General features: G+C 39.3%; 1 protein-coding gene across 4 annotated transcripts in view; it reads left to right on the top strand.

The window, feature by feature from the left end:
• The window catches only part of LOC124169727, a 562,768-nt gene that overhangs the window by 531,247 nt on the left and 11,489 nt on the right, over positions 1 to 20,032 (top strand). For all 4 annotated transcript variants that reach the window (XM_046548416.1, XM_046548417.1, XM_046548415.1 and 1 more), the window contains one exon: positions 19,103 to 19,166. In XM_046548416.1, coding sequence (XP_046404372.1) covers positions 19,103 to 19,166 — 64 coding nt within the window. The remainder of the gene's footprint in view (positions 1 to 19,102; positions 19,167 to 20,032) is intronic.

Genomic DNA, 20,032 nt, shown 5'->3' on the forward strand with positions numbered 1-20,032 from the left:
GGCTTTTCCCATTGAGTGTAATCGCTAACTCAACAGTCATTCACCGTTAGAATGGTATTCATGGCCAAATTTTATTTCACCCTGTATATTCATCGGTATAAGTTCATTGCATCACACATTGAACGTCACATCACCGGTTTTATGTATCTGTATCTTTCCCTTTTTCCGTCCTCTTTATCTCATTCTTTTCTCCGTTTGCCTTCTTCCATTTCCTCCCTTCCCGCTACACATCCATTCCCCTTCCTCCTATCCTCCCCACTTAACGGAGACACTCCCACATTCTCCCTCGCTTCTCCCACGTGGCCTGCACACTCTCCCACCTGCAACCCTAGCCATACTCCCTCACACCCCTCCTTACCCCTTCCCGACCTCACCCAAACCACCCCCTCCCTCCCCGGCCGCTCCCGCAGCGCGCGACCCTGCGCCCTGGCAGCAGAACAAGAGTCCCCTACTTTCCCACCCCTCCAAATTTTCCCCTTCCCCTTAACCAGCGGCACAAGCGAAACCCTTTCCCTACCCAGCCAGCTGGTTGCATGTGGAGTGGGAGGCTTAGAGGAGTTCATCCAGGGGATCTCTTTTCCTATTCACGCCTGCGTCTATGAAATGGGCGTTGCTCGTCCGCCATATTAGTACACCCTGTCTCCTGCTCTTACCCGGGATGGAGAATAGCTTTATGTCCAGCCAAAATTGTCTTTAAGGGTAGATTGCTCACTCTTCAAATATTGAGTTGCTGTTTAAAAGGACATCGAATTGTTTATATTTGAAAATTGTTAATTTTGTTTATTCTCGGGCAGTTAATGCATAAGCGGTGACTTAAATGAAGCTGTCTTTTCTTTGCTGCAGAATTTCCGTTGTATTTTACCGCTCATTCATTGTTCGGTGTGTTATATCTTATTTATTGCTAACATATATTGCATCATAGTTTGTAGTTATTGCACAAAAATGGCTTATTATCGAAAATTGAGCTCGTTTTCTGTATATAAAATAACTGCGTTAAGCACGTTCCTGGGTAGGTATTTGTTTATTTGGGTGAGAGAATTTCCACATCATTTTCACTGGAGAATTGAAAATAAATAGCATTCCGTGTTTCAATTCATTGGTTAAAATCATGTTCGTCTTTTCATACGCTCTTCATTCGATTGCAAGCAATCCGTTAGATCATTTCATGGAAATTTAAGACAGTTTCACATTTTTATTCAAATGCAGACGAACTCATGAAAAAATCAGCTCACCATAACAACGAATAACCGACTTGTGAGTTGCGTGACTCTAATTAATGAAATGCATTATTGAAAACGAAATAGGTGTTCCAACATGGCGGCGGGCGGTTCCTGTGACGTCACGTTCCCCTCAGCGATGGAGCCCCGCCTTCGTCTCTGCCCTTCCCCTACCAGGCCCCCTTCCCCTATTTTCCCCCCACTCCTCCGGAATACCCCTTTTAACCCCTCCAAACGGCCCAGTTCCCCTCGCCCGCCCCTATATCTCGAGCGATTCCACAATTTCCACCGTAGTGAGAGGTAGGAGAGGTTTAAGGCCTCTTCTCCCTACCAATTCCCCCTTTCCCCCCGGTTCCCTTCTACTCCTTTTTATATATATATTTATACATATATATACATATCTTTTATATCAAACCCTCTTTTTCCCCTACCCTGCCTGACAACCCCCTCAATCCCCCCCCTGGCCCCCCTAATCTACCCCTACCTTTCGCCTACCCCCGAAAAATCCGCTCCCTCTAACACATCCACGTTATGATTCCTTGCTACAGATGCCGGAAGAAAGGTGAGTCTTTTAAAAAAGCTCTCGTCTTTAGCTTGCCATCAGTTTCTCTTCACTACGAAAAAAAAGACGACAGGTTATAGTGCGTCGGGTGCTCGCAAACAACAAACACCACCGTGATTATTGTTTTGATTGTTGCTGCTTCTGTGTTTATATCCAACCCCCTGGTGTGTGTGTGTGGAAGCATGCGTTTTTATTGTTGCATGAGCGCCGCCGCTGCTGTCGCCTCGCCGCCTTCACTTGTTTCCGTCGGTCGTGTTTTTCACCGTCGCGTTAGAGGGATGCACGTTCCCTTACCTGCAGTGTTTTGTTTTTTGTTTTTTTTTTTTATTCTCTCCCCCTTTTTCGCACGTTTTCTCCGAGTGCTCTCGGAAATATTTGTTCCGTGTGCGGAGTTCGCTTTTCAGTTCGTCCGAGCTCGGAGTGCCGGGAGAGTCTCGTCTCGTAAGCGGGCAATAACGGTGGCGGCGACCGCCACCCTCTCGGCTGCACGTAGAAACTCACGTCACTGCACCATTTCTCCGAAATACCCTTTATTCACGCGCACCACTCGCTACATCGTCGGGACACTTCACAGTTTTCTCAGTGGGCACTTCACTTCATGAGAACACCATTTTTTTAGCATATTTTCATTTCATAAACACGCTTCTTCATTCATTTACTTTGTTCCCCTTGCCTCTTGTCGTCAAGCCTTTGATGGTCTAGTTCTCCCGTTGGTATATATTTATACCTTTCAAGTTTTTCTGTTTACAACAGCTGATTTACTACTCCATAATCCTCAGGATTAAATACCCTTCATTTACGCACAACGGTCGCTAAGGTGTCGGGCTAATTTCTCAGTGGGCACGTCACTTCATTAACACACCCTTTTTTAACATATATTCATTTCATAAACACTTTTCTTCTTTCATGGATAGCGTTTCTCTGTCGTCTCTTGTCGTAAAGCCTTTGATGGTCTAGTTTTTCAGTTTGTGTATATTTATGCCCGGCAAGCTTTTCTTACACCGATGTTCAATAATCCTCAGGATTTGTACCATCGCTGTGATTTCATCTTGTATTTGAGTGTATGTAATCTCAGGGTCCCATCTTATTCTCTCGATTCTCTCACGTCTCTGCACCATTTTACCATAAAATATTTATTCACGTACACTGGTCTTTAAATGGGATAATTTCACAGAGGACACTACTTTTCATGAAAAACACCGTTCTTCAATTTGTGTCCTTTTCACAACACACCGTTCTTCTTCCTTGATCAGTGTTCTTTTCTCTTAGTTTTCCAATAAGTATATATTCATTATGCTTTTCAAGTTTCGTCAAGCCCGGAGTTTACAACAGTTGAATCCCAACTCCGTCAGCGTTAGGATTCGATTCGTCACTGTGATTTCCTCTTCCACAGTATTTGAGTAAATGTAAGCCCTGGTTTCTCTATATTTATATCACGGCAGCATCTCACTAACTACTATTCACACACACACCCACACCATTTACTTCATATTCGGGCTAATTTCACTGAAAGGCACCTCAATTCATAAAACATCCTTCTTCAATTAATTTTGCTTTCATTCTATACCGTCCTACCTTAACCTTAAGTGTTTCTCTCACCTTCTGTCGCTAAGACTTTGGTGGTGTCGTTCTCCAATTGGTGTTGGTGGTTGTATTATTTCCTTGAGGATTTTTCATCGCCAGTGTAAACAGTCATTGGATACAATCTTCATATTCTTCAAGTTCAGGTCCAATTTCCAATTTGGGTGTATCTAATCGACAGGCTGACATTTATTTCGATTTCAGGTCACATTGGGTCAATGCTTTCTTATTTACCCAAATCTTCTGTTGCCATAACTGGTGTCCTTTCATCTACTTAATCAGTTGAATATTTCTTCTCGAGAAGAGTAGTTCATTCGGGTATAGTTCAATTCTTTCTTTGCAAGTTGTCTTGTGTCGCTGTCATCAATAATTGAATAATAGAATCGAACTCCATGTCCTTAAGGTTCGGGCTCATCGCCGGAATTTCGCCAAATATTTGCGTGATTATATTCGTAATTTTTTGTCACATTTTTTCATCCACCCTCCATCTTTCCTGAGCCGTGACTTATTCATGTCACCTCCTGTTTAAACATTTGCATTTGTAGTTATTCGGTAAGCATTGAATCTATTGCAGATTTTTCATCTTTCTTCGTTCATAACAACTGACTTCTATTGTCAGAGTTGTCAGGTTTAGGTTCACTGCTGGGATTTTGCCTTTCATTTGCATACTTCTAATCGTTAAATTCTCTCCTGCATACATTTTAACTTCTTTTACCTTTTAAACCTTCACTCCTACTTGAATAGTATTCCTATCACCCCCTGCCGCCGCAGTATTGCAGCCGCATTTCTTGTTAGTTGGTGCACCAAAGTTTGTTTACCTCATGCAGATGTTTTGTCGACAGCTCTTAACAACAATGGAATACCATCAACGTAGTCTTCAAGTTAAGATTCAACGCTGTGATGTTCCCTTGCATTCACGTGTATCTATCCGTAAGTTTCTTTCCTATAACATACATTTATTCTCTATTAAGCGCCACCCTTACTTCTTTCTTGGATGACTATTCTTCCACCTTTTGCCCCTCACCCTTTCAGATACAATACTCCTCAGCGTGCGAAGTTTGATGTATTGAACCCTTGCAAATTTTTCATAGCCTGCCTAAGTAGCAATTGAATTTCGTTTAGCTTAAGTTCACCCTTGAGATGTTGCCTGTTCTCTGTCAAACATAAACGATAGGTAGCTCAATTCCTACGCCGAAGTTATCAGAGTTATTTCCAATTGACATTATTTATTATCTTCTTTTTTTTTCTTTTACCTTTCCTTTTTTACACTGGTTTTTCTGACACCTCCTGAGCACCACACTTTATCACTTAGATTACTCTTAAGCGCATGAATTTCGATGTATTAGATTTCAATATTAGATTTTTCAGCACGTGTTAGCAACAATGGAATAACTTTTGTCTTAGGTTCACTATTGTGACGTTGCCTATCCTTCGTCGTCTATTTACAATAGTTGAATTCAGAGTCCGATGTTGCCAGGTATATATATATTAACCACTCAAATGTTGCCCTATGTTTACGTGTTTTTATTATCGTCATTTTCTCTCCTGTACATTCATTTTACCTCCTCCCTCCCTGTCATCCGTCGACTGTCCCTTGATCGTATATATACAAAAGTTGAATTCACACGCAGATGTTGCCAGATATACGAGGATAAGTAAATTATTATCCGCAATTTAGCTATAAAATCTTATGTATGTAATATTTACTACAATACTGCTAACGAATTTTATATAAAATTCGTAGGCAGAACCGTGACTAATTTGCAGACGATGTGTCACTTCGTCAATGGTTACTCGTCTGTCTAAGAGTATCATTTCACGTGAACGCTCAATTTTTCCTTCATTTGTGGCGGTAAACGGTCGTCCGGCTACTTCATCGTGCGTAAAACTTGTTCGACGATTTTGGAATTTTTCTATCCATTTGTAGACACTCCGTTGTGGCAAAACATGGTTCCCGTACTGTACCGAAAGTCTTTCGTGAATTTTCCGACCACAAAAAACGGATCACTGATCCCTGCTCTTCTTTGATTCAAGTATAAGGCGGAGCAGCCATGATTAACATCACGGCAGCGATAACGAAACCAGCCTAGCAGCTTGAAGCTCGCAAAGACATAACAACAAATAAACATAGCATGCGTTATCAACGTAAAACGACAATACTACCAAAATAAACAAAAGTATAACTAAATTGCGGCGGATAAAAATTGACTTGCCCTCGTATATTCCCCACACAGATGTTTCCCAGCATGCACGAGTTTGTATAATCGTCTTTTTTCCATCATCCATATTCATTTTACCTCCTCCCTTTCCCGTCATTCCTCGGCTGTCCCTTCATATCCGATTCTGATGTTTCGTTCGATTGCTCCGGGATACTCCCTCTCGTTGACCTCACGGGTCAGGTCATGACCTAACACCCAGTTTCTCCTCTCTTCGGGAGAAGTGCCGCTCCCCCAACCTGCTGCCCCGGAGGACTCTGGGACGTGTAAAGCCTTTCGATCTTCCACATCGGACCTCGCTTTGAACCACGCTTCCATTTAGCGCTCGGCAAAAATCTTAAAAAAAAGAGCTTCATTCTCCGCCCGAACGAGAGACTCAAATCCCTCGAGGCTGTTTGCTGTCCAGTGCTTCACGCAATATTTTCTCTTTTTTTCCCATCTATTTCCGTCGAAAACGCTACTTATCTTATCTTTCCCCGGTACTATCAAGATGTTCCTCGATGAGGTATATAGCACAAATATATATCCGAGGTGGAGAACACACAGTACAGAGCACAATCAAAGATACAAAATACTCGCATAACTAAATTTTCGGGACCTTTCTCGGAGTTAGGAAAATATATTTGGGATATTATTTTCCTTCGTATGGGATATTATTTTCCGTTCTGAAGTAGTAAAATAAATTTGGCGTAAAACAGGAATTTAATGAAATTGAAAACTTTAACTCGTAGGGAAATAGAGTGAACAGGTGCGTCAAAAAAATATACACGGTTTGATATGACTATTGATTATGACGGTATATGACATTCGGTTCTGAATTACTTAAATACAACGTAAAACAGGAATTTTTTGAGTTTGAAAATATTAGCTCGAGGGAAAATAGAGTGAACAGGTGCGTAAAAATATCCACGGTTTGATATGACCATTGGTTATGACGGTATATGACATTCGGTTCTGAATTACTTAAATACAACGTAAAACAGGAATATTATGGGTGCGAAAAAATAGCTCGTAAGAAAATAGAGTGAACAGGTGCGTAAAAAAAATATACACGGTTTGATATGACTATTGATTATGACGGTATATGACATTCGGTTCTGAATTACTTAAATACAACGTAAAACAGGAATTTTTTGAGTTTGAAAATATTAGCTCGAGGGAAAATAGAGTGAACAGGTGCGTAAAAAATATCCACGGTTTGATATGACCATTGATTATGACGGTATATGATGTTCGGTTCTGAATTACTTAAATACAACGTAAAACAGGAATGTTATGGGTGCGAAAAAATAGCTCGTAAGAAAATAGAGTGAATGGGTGCATCAAAAATATCCACGGTTTGATGTGCTATCAATGATGACAGCTTTGAGTTTTTACCGATATATTCAGGTATAACTTTTTTATAACTCTTTCACACAATCCACATAATTATTTTTGCTCGATTTCACAGAGATTGTAATTTTTTGCTGATAATGAGATTAACAGCGTAATATATATTATCGATGAGCTCCTCTCTTTAGTGTTGGAAATGATTTGGTTCAGTTTTTTCATCGGAAATGGTAGCTTAATTATATTCCCTTTTGAGGTTAAAAACCACATTATTTATACATCATTATTGACCAACTCGACCGTGCCAGCTCGTTAGCGTTTTACTTCTTTTTTTCGAATTTTTCCACTCGTCCAGTTAGGACGAGTGGAAATATATCTCTCTAGCATTTTTATTAATCCTCTCTCTCGTACATATAAACGATTCCCACATTCGGTCTTCGTCCATTTTGACACAGCGGGGAAATGTGTTTTTTTTTCGTTGCTAGGACTACTGCTGCTATGGTGACCGGTCCGGGAGTTTTAACACACTTTCATGGCGTAAAACACTGACCGCGACACATGGACCCGATTCCGACACACGGCGTCCTGTGGCGAAAAAAAAATACAGAAGAAGAAATAAATGACTCTCGATCGAACATGTGACACACCGGTCCTCGTCCGCTGACGATGCCAATGTTATACAACTGTGCGAGCTTGATTCGGGGACTCAGTAAAAAAATCTCCGTTTCTCTTTTCCTCAAATCTTCCCCTCGCTACAGTATCTCATTCGTCATTTTAACCCAAGCTTCCACCTCCCGGGGTTCAAGCCATATAGATGGTTATTTGCCGAGGTAGGCGACGACAGAGGCCATTGTAACCCTTGAAGATTTATGTACTATCGGTATTGCTAGGCGAAAGAAAGATAAGTTTGGGGATATTTGAAGACATGACTGCAAGAATTAGGTAGTAAACAAAGGTATAGAATCCGGACGAATAGCAAAAAAAATGTTAGCACTCAAACAGTAGAACTCAAGACCTCAAAATTGTCTGCTTAACTTATTTAAAATTTATTACTGAAAATAACAATGTCTGCTGGTGAAGGGGAAGAGGAGCTTTATGTGTTTGTGGAAACCTCTTTTTTTTTAATTGGTCATAATCTGAATCTTGCACTCTTAAGTCTTAATTTTTTTCTTTAATATTTATAATAGAAATAGTTTTTTTTTAATTCATGAAATTTTTTGTAGACGATGCATCACTTTCTCTGGATCAGTCGTCTTCTGTTTCGATGTATTAATAGTTTTATATTGACGTTACAGCTTGAAATTAATGGGGTGTAAAATTACATATTTTCAAAATTTCCCTGCATTCTCAATAATAGAATTTTACGTGTGATCGAATACTGAGGTAAAATTTTCACTTTATTAATGCCGGAAATTTTTTTAATGGCATGTTCTATATATAATCTGAAAATTTTAAGATGACTACTTCATTATTAAGCTAGGTGTTCATCACAAAAATATCCCAGTCGAGCAGAAGTGATGCGTTCCCTTAAACTTTATTCTGATCCACAATTTTGAGGATTCAAACCAATTAATGTTATGTCATAAATATTCGAAAATTCCACGTACACAAGCCAGAGATGATAGCTTACATGCATGCGTCTCAGCTAGGCAACACGTTGAGCCATACTTAAGATCTTTTTCCCTATCCACGGTATAGGAAATCCCTAATCATTTTTGTAGCTGTAGTTAGCAACATGCAGCTGTGTTAATTAGCGCCGTGACGGAAGAAGGGTGTGAAACAAAGGTTGGATAGAAACCCGGCGTCAGAGTTGGCCGAATCTTAAGGATAATAAACTCCGAAGCATCGAGGCGATAACGTCAGCTTGGCCCTCCTCTGCCAAGAACAACCGAAGGGAAGAAGTAGTAATCACACGTTTGAGGATAGGGCATTGCCCTTTGACTCATGCCTTTCTTTTTACTGAAGAGAAGCGAGCCCCTCGGCGTGGTGAGTGCAGGTGCCCTTTAATTATCCGACATATCCTGACAGAGTGTAACAAATACCGTGACGCGCGGATACGGTTCAATACAGGGGAAGACCTTGAACCATTCTAGGAGATCACCCTACTAATTTAAATAGTACAATTTTGTTTCTCAAGGAAATAGGTCTGTTTAAAAAAAACTTCAAAGTTCCTGTCTATCTTATGTAAATAAATAGTGCAGTGACGAGCCCTTTGTGATACGATTTGAATCAAATGATTGAGTAGTGGTGCAGAATGACCTAGCCGTCGACGCACCCTAACGCTCTATTATACTACTCTTAACGAAAGGTGCCTATTGGTTAATGAGTAAACGTCCCATCCCGAGGGCGGAGTGCTGTGCATACAAGACTTGGGAGCTCTCCACGCGGCACCAAGGTAGGCTGTCTCTAATAAAAAATCTCCTTCTGTCATATGGAAGTTGAACTACGTTGAAAGACGTTGTAGGCTCTTCTTGAGATGATATAATTTTAATGAAAATATGTGAAAACTTAAGGTAGAGAAAGTGGAAAAAGTCCCAAAAAATGAACAAACATCGGTCTACTTGGACATTATATCTTTATTTATATTGTAACGAAAACTTAGTAAACTTTTTAGGCACGAGATCAATTTGAACTCAGAACTTCGGGATGGGAAGCCGAAATTATTGCCTCCTAGGTAAATTTTTCATATGGGACTAACTTATCAGTGTAGATGAGAGTCTTTATATGTACCTTGAAATTTTTAAAGTGAAAGGGTTAGTTGTAAGTAAGCGGTCAAACAGTTTGATACTTTCTGTGAATATTATATCGAATAGAATTATCATAGTTACCAAAGTAGCTATGGAGATTCGACTAAAATTCTCCCGCACTGCTGGGATTCCATCCCGTAAAATATTCTGCAGTATCTCATCACCCACGCTAAGTTCATCCCCCGTCCAACTCCAATGCATCTACTTTTCCTATTCCTGTGCGAGAGAGGTCTTCCACTTTAGCCAAAAGCCTTGCCGCTCATTATAACCTTCTTCTCGCTCGCAGGGGAGCAATTTGTGAGTAGCGCTTCTGAGCCCTCAACTTTTTTTCCTCGTTCTTTTAGCACCTTCCACCATTCTTCCACTCGCGAAGTCCCTCATCTCTTGACTCTACGTTGAAAGACGTCGTAGGTTCTTCATGAGGTGATGTAATTTTAATGAAAAGATGAGAAAACATAAGGTAGGAGTGGAGAAAGGCCCTAAAAATGACTCAGCATTGGTCTTATCAAATATTTTATATTTATTTATATTGTAACACAAACTGAAAAAACTTATTAGATACAATATAAGGTTATTTTAAAATGGCTACAATTTAATGACCTTGGAGACCCATTTTCAATCCCTGATGATGAATATTTTTGGATAATACTACTCCCTCGTGGATAGGCAATAGTAAATTTTGGTAATATTTTTTTAGATAGTTCATATCTCGGTAGAAATTTCGTGTGTCTCCGTACGCAGGATTTCTGTTAAATGCAATTCATGAAGCGTGAGATTACAAATTATTGATTTCAACGGGAGTAATTTTTGAATAACTTCTGACATATTACGTGATCATCAATGGAAGTTGGTGTTTTATTATTTTTTAGGTAGTCCGTATCTCTGTTTAAATATCGTGTGTTTACGTACGAGGGTTCTAGGTTTAGAACGTAATAGAGGTACAATGCCGGAGACAATATTTTTAGCATCCAGGAACCGAATATTTTCTAAACCCCAAATTGACGACGAAATCCACTCCGCGTCAGAGAACAGCAAACCTTCTGATATGGGGGAGGACCTTTTCTTCGGTGCGGTTGGAAATGAGTTTTTAGCAGATCGAGGAAGGGAATTTGACTAGAATAGTGACTTTTATGAATGGTGCGCACAAAGGGAGGGTTACAAAGTATTCTGTAGCCGTTTTTTCCTCAGCAGAATGCATTTTTGTGTGTATTGCTGGATGGGACGTGCCAGAATACAGTTGAAAAGTCATTTTGTTGCAGTCTTTAACGTACCTCAAACGATCTTTACGATTTTTTTCAACCTTTAAATATTTCGCATTAGATATTTGGAAATGCCCTCGATACCATGATTATGTGGGATGTCTTATTGCTATGCTTCGCCTTTCACAGATTTAAATTTTAGCCATGGCGACCCCTAGGCAAGGACTAACTATAAATCGACACGTGGGTCCAAGGTTCAGCTGAGGATTTTCAACTTTTAAACCAGAATTACAAACTTTTTCTGTGGCAAAATGTTTCATCATATCGTTCTTATTAACTTTTTAAAACCTGAATTGTGTAAATTTTCTATAATTAATGGTATATATGTATAAATTATGTCACATTTTTGTGTCCGCGACAGTACAATATTTCTTTCGTTGTAATTTTTTATTTGAAAAAATAAGGATGATCTTGTGTCTCAAATTTTCTTGCTACTCCTTTAAACCTTTCAAAATATCCTTATTAGCCGAAAATGACCCAATTTCTCTGTCGCTTCCTCAAATTCCTTGCTCTTTTCTGCTACTATGTGGAGAATTCCTCCCCTGAATCGCCTGCGTGGATTCTTGTTGGCATTTGTGTGTGATCCCTTGCAGGAATTTCAGTGAACAAACATCAGTGCAGGTTCCAATCTCGTCTTATGTTGCAAATAGCGTTGGGTTTATTTAACTAACGGGCTTTGCTTATCTTGGTGGCACAGTCGTGTGCAAGAATTTGTGATTGACAATATATTCCAGTAATTTTTTGTGGTAACCGCTCAACAACCCGAACCTCGGTAGTGAACTAGTGAGCAGTTTTGTCCAGTAAGGAAACTCGAGAAATCTTCGACTATATTTGCTTAGCCGTCAAAGGAAATGGTGTAATGTCGTCCGTGCTTTTTGTTCGTAAAAACATCGAGTGATTTATTTTCCAATTACGGCAATAGCAATTGAGGAACGCGACGAAAAAAATTAATTAGGAGTGCGTGATTTGCAGTCCTCTAAAAGGATTACCATCATGTCATGGTTGTACGTATGAGCGCATTGAGCCAATTAGTGGAGTGTTTGGCTACTGACTGAAGGCTTCCGGATTCATATTTCGGGTGAAACCTTACAATATCTCCGAAAAATTCCTTAAGTGTCCTAGAAAATGGAACTGACCCCCTAACCTGATTGAAAGGAATTCACATGCCTACAGCTGAGGCGACCTTTTTGCTCATCTATCCAAACCAAACTTCGAGTTGAATCCATATTTGAGTGAATAATTTTATGTATCAATGTGTTAATGGTAGGAAATGTGTGGTTTTGGTTCTCGGATAAAGTTCTATAATAATAAAGTTCTAATATTGTGCTCGAGTACCCGTTGGAGTTGAGGCCCGGCTCCTATTCGGAGACTTTGTGGACTCTTTGAGTGCATTAGTCCATCCGTTGGATGGGCCATCAAACCTTGACACCTTTTGCCACTTCCAAAAACTTAAGGGTAAATTGCTGCTCCAGATTCACCTTATACCCTCGTAAACTACTAGATAATGCATCCCTAAATTGTCCGTCCACCTCCGCTTGATGACCTAGGATGTCTATTTTTCACCGAGAAAAACTAGTCATTTTTGTGCACACAGTCTAACATCCATTGAAACGGGCTTGGTTTGGACTCCTATCTTCAGCCCTTATAGTGAAGTATTGTAAAATAATACACAAAAAAGTAATTGATAATAATGTCAGTAATGATCACAGTTTCACCCAATTACGACCATTTTAATGTAATTGGACAACACATTTAGAGGCATAATTAATCGTTGCGGGCGTAACTTGGTGGAAATCCATAATCGTAGGAATAGGAGGATCAACAACTTTGCTATTTCCACATCGTATTTTATTGACACCGATACTTGATAATGTCACCTTGATAATGTTACTCTGTAACGAAACCATGGTCGGTGTCAATAAAATACGACGTGGAAATAGCAAAGTTGTTGATCCTTATATTCCTACATTTAGAAGTATCAAAATTCCACAAAGCCATCGGTACTTTTTCGTGTTAAAAATATACTTTCGAATAAAATTAATTTTATTCTGAAATGACCCCATGTTTGTAGTATTTTCCTCAATAGCCTGACCTTTCCCCCACCCCTCATAGTCTCCCGGGCTGAGTCACACACAAACATTCGTACGCAGAGACACGTCGGAGGCTAGGGTGTGGATCTTGTGTGTGACGTGTGCCCCTCCCACATCCGCTGGGCCGCTCTTCTCCCGCGCCCGGCCGCTCCCTCCCTTCCCCTGTCGCCATGCCGCACCCCCGTGGACCGCGCCCACCAGGCGCAGGATCACCGCGCTCAGCGGTCCCTTTTATCGTAGGCAGGAGGCGTGTGTGTGTCTGTGTGAGAGAGACGGATAGTAGTGGCAGACCGGTGCGAACTGGAAATCGCCAGTTTTTGCCCGGGAGCAAAACCCCAAACTTGTGTCTTAGGGGCGATCCTTACCACAACTGGTGTCACTCCTGTGGCGAGAGTTGCAACGTGTACAGCCCAGCGTCCCTCTAGACGGACGGCGTTATGACCTCTCCCTTCGAGTGACTCGCCCTTCTTGGGAAAAACAATCCTCATCACAAAAATGAAATAATCATTTGGTTAAATCCAAGGCCGCACAATGTGACTGAACCTGTTTCAACCACAACAAACGGTGAAAACTGTAATCCTTAAGTTTTTGCTCGAGAATAACGTCCCAACGTGTGTAGCCCAACGTCCCTCTTGGCGGACAGTGCTATGACCTCGTGCTTCAAGTGACTCGATTTTTTTTTTCTCACCGAGAAAAAAATCGCTTAACGGCACAGTTTGATTTCCCATGTGACAGACTTTGTTATGACCCCCTTATTCATACCATCAAGTGATTGGAATTATGAAAATTTCATGGAAAAATATTCGCCATCAAAAATAGTGCTTGGTTACTCCACTATCTTCTTATGTGATTCGTCCGTTTTGAACCATTGCGAACTGGAAACCCCAGTTTCTGCTCCGGACCAACTCCCCGCTAGTGTCTGAGCAGCCCCTCCCTGTGTTACCCCTCCCATTTGTACCCTGAAAAACCCCTCCCCTACATTCGCTCCACGGAAACTCCCTTCTATCATGTACCCTGAAGTCGGCGTAAAGTTTTTCTGAAGTTCCACCATTCCCACCCTAACATTTTGTGACAATAACTCACCTACAAGCTCAAGATAGTCTTCTACTTATGAGAGATAGTTATTTCTTTTACGAAAAGGGTGTGTTATTTAAGGAACAGTTTAATTTTCGCCGATAGGATGCGCGACGAGACGGATTTCTCTGGACCTGCGTCATCGTTTTCATCTTTGGGAGGAGTCGGCGTCAAGGGAGGGGTCGGATGGTCCATTCCATCTCGCATTCGGCACTACCCAGCTTCCCGATCTAGAAGTTTGCACACTTTTGAGCGGAGATGATGCAGAACAGTTCGCGGAAGAGATTGGAAGAGTTGTGGTGTCTAAGACGACCTCGGAAAGGAGGCTGGGAAGCATGTCAGTCCTTCAAAAGTGCTCTAGTCAACGGGTGTGTCCGTGAGGAAGAAGATATACGCATCTTGAAGACATGTCACGGAGAGCAGTCATGTTAGATTCGTCGGAAAAGGAAAAGTCTTCGTTTCATCTCCTAATTCCTACTACACTTTCCTTCGGAGATAAGAAGAAAACCATGTGGTCAACTCCTGCCAATAGTTTCGCGTTTTTCCGCCGCCAACGCATTTATCTTTTCGGGTTTACATCATTGTCTTGGTTCTCATCGCTGGTTCAGGGAGACGTAGGCTGGTTAAGTACAGCTTGTCATCTCCCAGCCTCCGCCCATAGCTCCTCCAATATCACGTCTTGTATATCATATCCACCCGTCACCGTGTCTCGTACGGCCAACTCAGTTTTTAAAAAGTGCTGAAGAAGTTTTGTTTCTCCAGTCCTCCGAGTGCGACCGTGCAGCCATCTAGATTCATCATCGTGAAAGAGTGGGGAGATATCATTGTTGTGAAGGGTTTGAGGAGATGTCCGTCCTTCCTTTTTGGTGATGCTGTTTCTCACTACCGCAATTTGTGTCTGTGTGTTCTGTAGTGCGAGTTTTGCGTGCGTCAGGGGTCTTTCTTTCCATTACTTTCGTTTATTTTCCCTCCTTCCTCGTCTTTTTGGGAATTCTTCCCGTTGAAGTCCGTTCCAGCTCCCCAAGTGTTCTTCTACCATCTCTTCTGAGGCTTCTGATATCTGTTTCATCAGTTATTTTCTGCTCATGTGCCGGTTTTTCTCAAAATCCTTTATCGGGCCAGAATAAAAAAATATTAATGACACTTTTGTAATAGGTGAAGTGACGTAGGGAATAGGGAGTAATTTCTCAGAAAATATTTGCGTCGATGTTTTAAAAATCACAGACAAAAAATTTCACTCTTAGCACAATATGTTTGTGTTCAGTTGCTCAATTCAAAGTCTTAGTGCGTGATTACATATGATAATCGTCTTCATTTTTCGGAATTTGGCCGCAGAATTCCGATTTTCCCTTTTGATAATGTCCATGGTTACGCCCGCGAAAATTCAATAAATGACTTTCTTAAGAATGCTCACATCACGACATTAACCTTGATTTTCTTCCAGTTTGAATCAACTCGAATTTTTTCCCTTAATTGAGCGCTATTATCTTCCGTCTACTCTAGGAAAAAACCCCAAATTTTTACAATTAATTCACACCATACCGCGGCTCTAAATACCTAATTTTTGTTGCCGTTAGAATGGAATTTGCAATTTTTTCAGGACCTCATCGCAAGTTTATCAAAAAGAGGCCTTAATATGAACTCTATCATATGAACTCTACCAGCGAGGAAGTAAGGACTAATTTTTTCGTCTCAAATTAACGTTTTTCATTGGCAAGAGATCATGCAGGTAAAATCGGAGACTGAAAAAAAAGATGAAACGAATATGTATGTTTGAGGACGTAAATGAGAAGATATATTGAGGGTAGAGGAGGGAAACGTAGAAGGATAGGTAGCGTGCGTTGTGATTTATGGCAAGGGCTGAAGGGCTTCTGGAGGTTGGAGGGGAAGGAAGCCGTGAAGATTAATGTGGAAAACTAAAGGGTTGTAGGGTGGGGGAAAATGACCCAGGAGAAGACGAAGCTTAAGGGAGGAACGCTGAAGCTGTTTCATTTTCGCTCAGTCTGACGCCGAATCGAATACACCCTTTTATTAAGCTAACGATTCCAATAGTTCCAATATAATTTTTCGATTGTGATAATTCGAATTTATTAAAATAAAAACTTAAAGAGCTTATCACTAAAGGAAATTTGCGTGAAGTGAATAAATTCCTCACCAAATTTTCTGACTAAACTTTTTTTATGAATAATCCTCACTCATCCATCCATAATTTTGTACATATTGTCTATAGTACATGCAATAAAATCCAAAAGCGATAATCATTGTAAATTTTTGTACATACACCTGAATTGAAGGGCTGTTTAGTTTTTGCTTCCATTACTTGTCAGTAGCTGAGTGTTGCGAAACATGCATAGGGCATTTAAAATGAACCAGTGTATCGTGAAGCAATAGCTTAATGTTAGAATGCTCTGCATAGCCCTAATGCTGCGTAAATTAGGCAACTGCGAGTACATTTTAAACTTAGATCTGTCATTCATGTTCAGTGAACTTTAAAAGTTTAAAAACTCCATTTTCTCAAGTATTTTTTGTATCACCAAAAAATATCTAATTGTCTGCATGCACGCAAAAGTAGTTATTTTTGCCAGTAATTACTTAATGCACATTTATGTTAATAAGGTGAAAACTACATTTGTTCACTTGTGAATACATCTTTTTTTTCACTTTTTCTGTGTCATATCATTGCATATCTTCTTAGACTCTAGAATATCACTCGAGTGCTGTCTATGTTAGGGCTTGCTCTGCTTTCATTGTTAATTTTTAACAATTAGCATAGGTAGCATAATTGGAGAGGAGAGTCATGTCGCAAAAGAAATACCTGAAGTATTGCTCAATAGTAACAAAGAATAGTTTGATAGATTGATGAAATATTTTACACAGTAAATGTTTTCTTAAGCTTAGTTATGTACAGCACAAAGACAGATAGAGCTATTCATGCACCCATAAAACAATATTTGAGAGCATAACGTTGTGTTGATACATACTATATTCTCTTATTTCTGTTTGTACATACAAAGGTGTTGCACATTTAAAATTTTATTCTTCGCACTCACGCTTGTTACTTCTCCTGAGAAACATAATTGTGGTGTGGGACTTCACTTTTGAATTTTGCCGTTAATATCAAGAGGTTTTTTTCTCTCCATGTTATTTTGCTCTGATCCGTTGTGAGATAGGAATATTTAATCCCAATCGTTTTTGGGAAACAATTTTACTGATCTTTTGGAAGCTCAAACTTTCTGTGTGTTCACTTTCAAAACCATTTCATAATGGAGTAAAGACTGTCACAGGATTAAACTGATATCAAGTTATCTTACTGGAAAGGTGAAGACATAAGAAGACCCATTACAAGATGATCAGGAGGTTGTGTAAGTAATTATGTGGAATTTTAGTGGCAATCATTTCTTAATTGTGAGGGTTATGTGAATATAATTTAGCCGAAAAATAAATTATTTTGAACTTTAATCTTCCTCTCTGTTAGTGTGAAAGATATGCTTGCATGTCTGCGTACTCTCTTTGTTTAGTTATTTGTAGTGATGGATCCGTAGAAGGAGAGATTTCCCCTCCCCCAAATATCAGGGAATAATGCTTTTATTTCTTGGAGAAAATTGTTCAATCATTCGTAACCAAGCCTCATCCATAGATGATGCACCAATTTCATCTTTGAAAATACAAAATTCGTCACTCAGAGGGCCAAAGGTCCCTCAGCTTTCTCCTATTGTATAGTTGGATCCAACTATGGTTGTGAGAGGCATACAAATTTGGGTGAATGATAAGGTGATATCCTAGACAAAATGTACATATCACAAGGTTAAAGAAGTCCAGTACCCTAGTAGCACCATAAGGATTATATCTAGATTTAATACGTATCATAGTATACACTGTAGACATATTATATCTGTATAAAATACATGCAAATGTCCTCTACCACGCAGATAATATCTAGATATTATACATATTATATCTGCTGCCATAATATGGAATTTACATAGATTAAATACGTATAACTCGTAGTAAATCTGTATATTATACATATCTTATACATGTCAAATGATCCCTGGTTATGCCGTAAGGATATTATTTGTATATTTGAAAGATTCTGGTATACATCAAGGACCATGGATCTTCAGACATGTATAAAATATGTATAATATACAGATTTGCAAATCTGTCTAACGATGTATTTCGAAATCTTAAAATTATACAGATATAATCCTTTTGGTGCTACTAGGGTAATGAATACCTTCAAGGGTGCCTATCATTGTTTCGCTTTTTCCAAAAGTCATTGTTTCCGTGAATGATTTAATTTCATTCAGCTTAAGTCTGAACTCTTGAAATTGAACTATCAAACATACAGTGTTTTTCTGGCATGTCTTGATGGAGCCAATTGGGCTCCAGGGTTAAATCCTGCACTTCTGTTGACAGGCACACAGCCTGACATTTTCTTTGAGTCTATGATTGCCAGCTTTGTAGGGGTATATTTTGGAGAGAATGTTTTAAAGCTATTCCTTCAATTTTGAGTATGTACTTGGTATTAACCTATGAAGACAGTTCCAATTCCTGTCTCTTCTAGGTACATTCACTGGTTATCTTGTAAAGAGGCCATAAATTTTCCATGCCTACCAGTAGATGTCTGTAAACACACATCAAATCAGGATGAAAAGAAAAATGATTTATGAATTAAATGACAATGATCATATATTAAATTAGTCATCTCATTCAGGAAACATGAGAATTTGATTTATACTCAGGGAACTCTGAATAATGTTTCAATGAACAATTCCATTTTTCTGATTACTTTTGTTTTCCTACCCCATTACCAATTGGCTGAGAAAGTAATTCCCCGTAGGACCTCGAGAAAGGATGGGAAGTGTTTTCACAGAAATGGCAAGGCTGCATTTTTAAATTTTGTGCCTACAAGGGAAAGAATGCTTGTGGTTTAGACACTGATTTAGAGTTAATTACTCAGTAGTAATTCTTTGTTGATGAAATGACAAATATCTAATAAATGCAATTTTGTTTTTTTTTTGCAGGTGTACGAATTGGAGAAGAAGAAGCTGCTAGACAGAATAGGCCTAGAGTAGCAGCAGTTGCAAGGTATGTAGCAGTTGAACTTAATAAATGCTCATTTCTGAAACCATCTATAGCTTAAAATTATTCTTATTTTTATTATTCTATTCTACATTACACTGTTAAAAGGGGCTCCTCAGAAAAATTAAGTAAATCATTTTATTAATAGTTGAACTGTCAATAGTTATAGAGTTACCTACTTATATTATAATTATCACTAATTTCACAAAGTTTAGCCACATATATTTGAACCAGCTGATTAATATGGTCTTTTCTTTGATCAAATTCATGAATTAAGAATTTGAAATCATTGTTTGCCAACTTAAGGTCAAATATAAAATATCAGTCTTACCTTTTCTCCTTACTAGAGTTCAGGAATGTTATTTATTCCATTTTCTGGGTTGAATGAGAATATATGGAATGATCTACAACAGCAGTCAAGGGGTGACCAAACTCAGTGATAAGGAAGTCGGAGTTAATATAAGGAAAAATTTCTCCAGAAAAGAGGGAATTACTTGTACCAATTTTTATATAAATTACATTTATGGCTTAAGTACAATATCTCTTAGTGGATTAAATTTTTCCATCAACTCAGTCTTCCCCTAGATATGTTCATAGAATCCCATACAATTAAAATTCTTGATATGTATTACGCTTTGCTAACTATGAATTTTCTCAGATTATCTAAAAATGGAAGAGGGTGACCCAAATAAAAACCTGGAAAGTGTAATTATTTCTTATTATAAGAATTAGGAGCAACTTTTGCTCATCATTTTTCAAATTGTCTCCCTCAAGTTCAATGCAAATTTTCCTATACTTTGGAAGTGCACCACATTGAAAGGCATATTTTTTCGTGTCTGCAGACAGTCATGCATTGGGGTTTTCATCCCTTA

The sequence above is a fragment of the Ischnura elegans genome, chromosome 12 (assembly GCF_921293095.1).
Source record: "Ischnura elegans chromosome 12, ioIscEleg1.1, whole genome shotgun sequence".
NCBI classification, from domain to species: domain Eukaryota; kingdom Metazoa; phylum Arthropoda; class Insecta; order Odonata; family Coenagrionidae; genus Ischnura; species Ischnura elegans.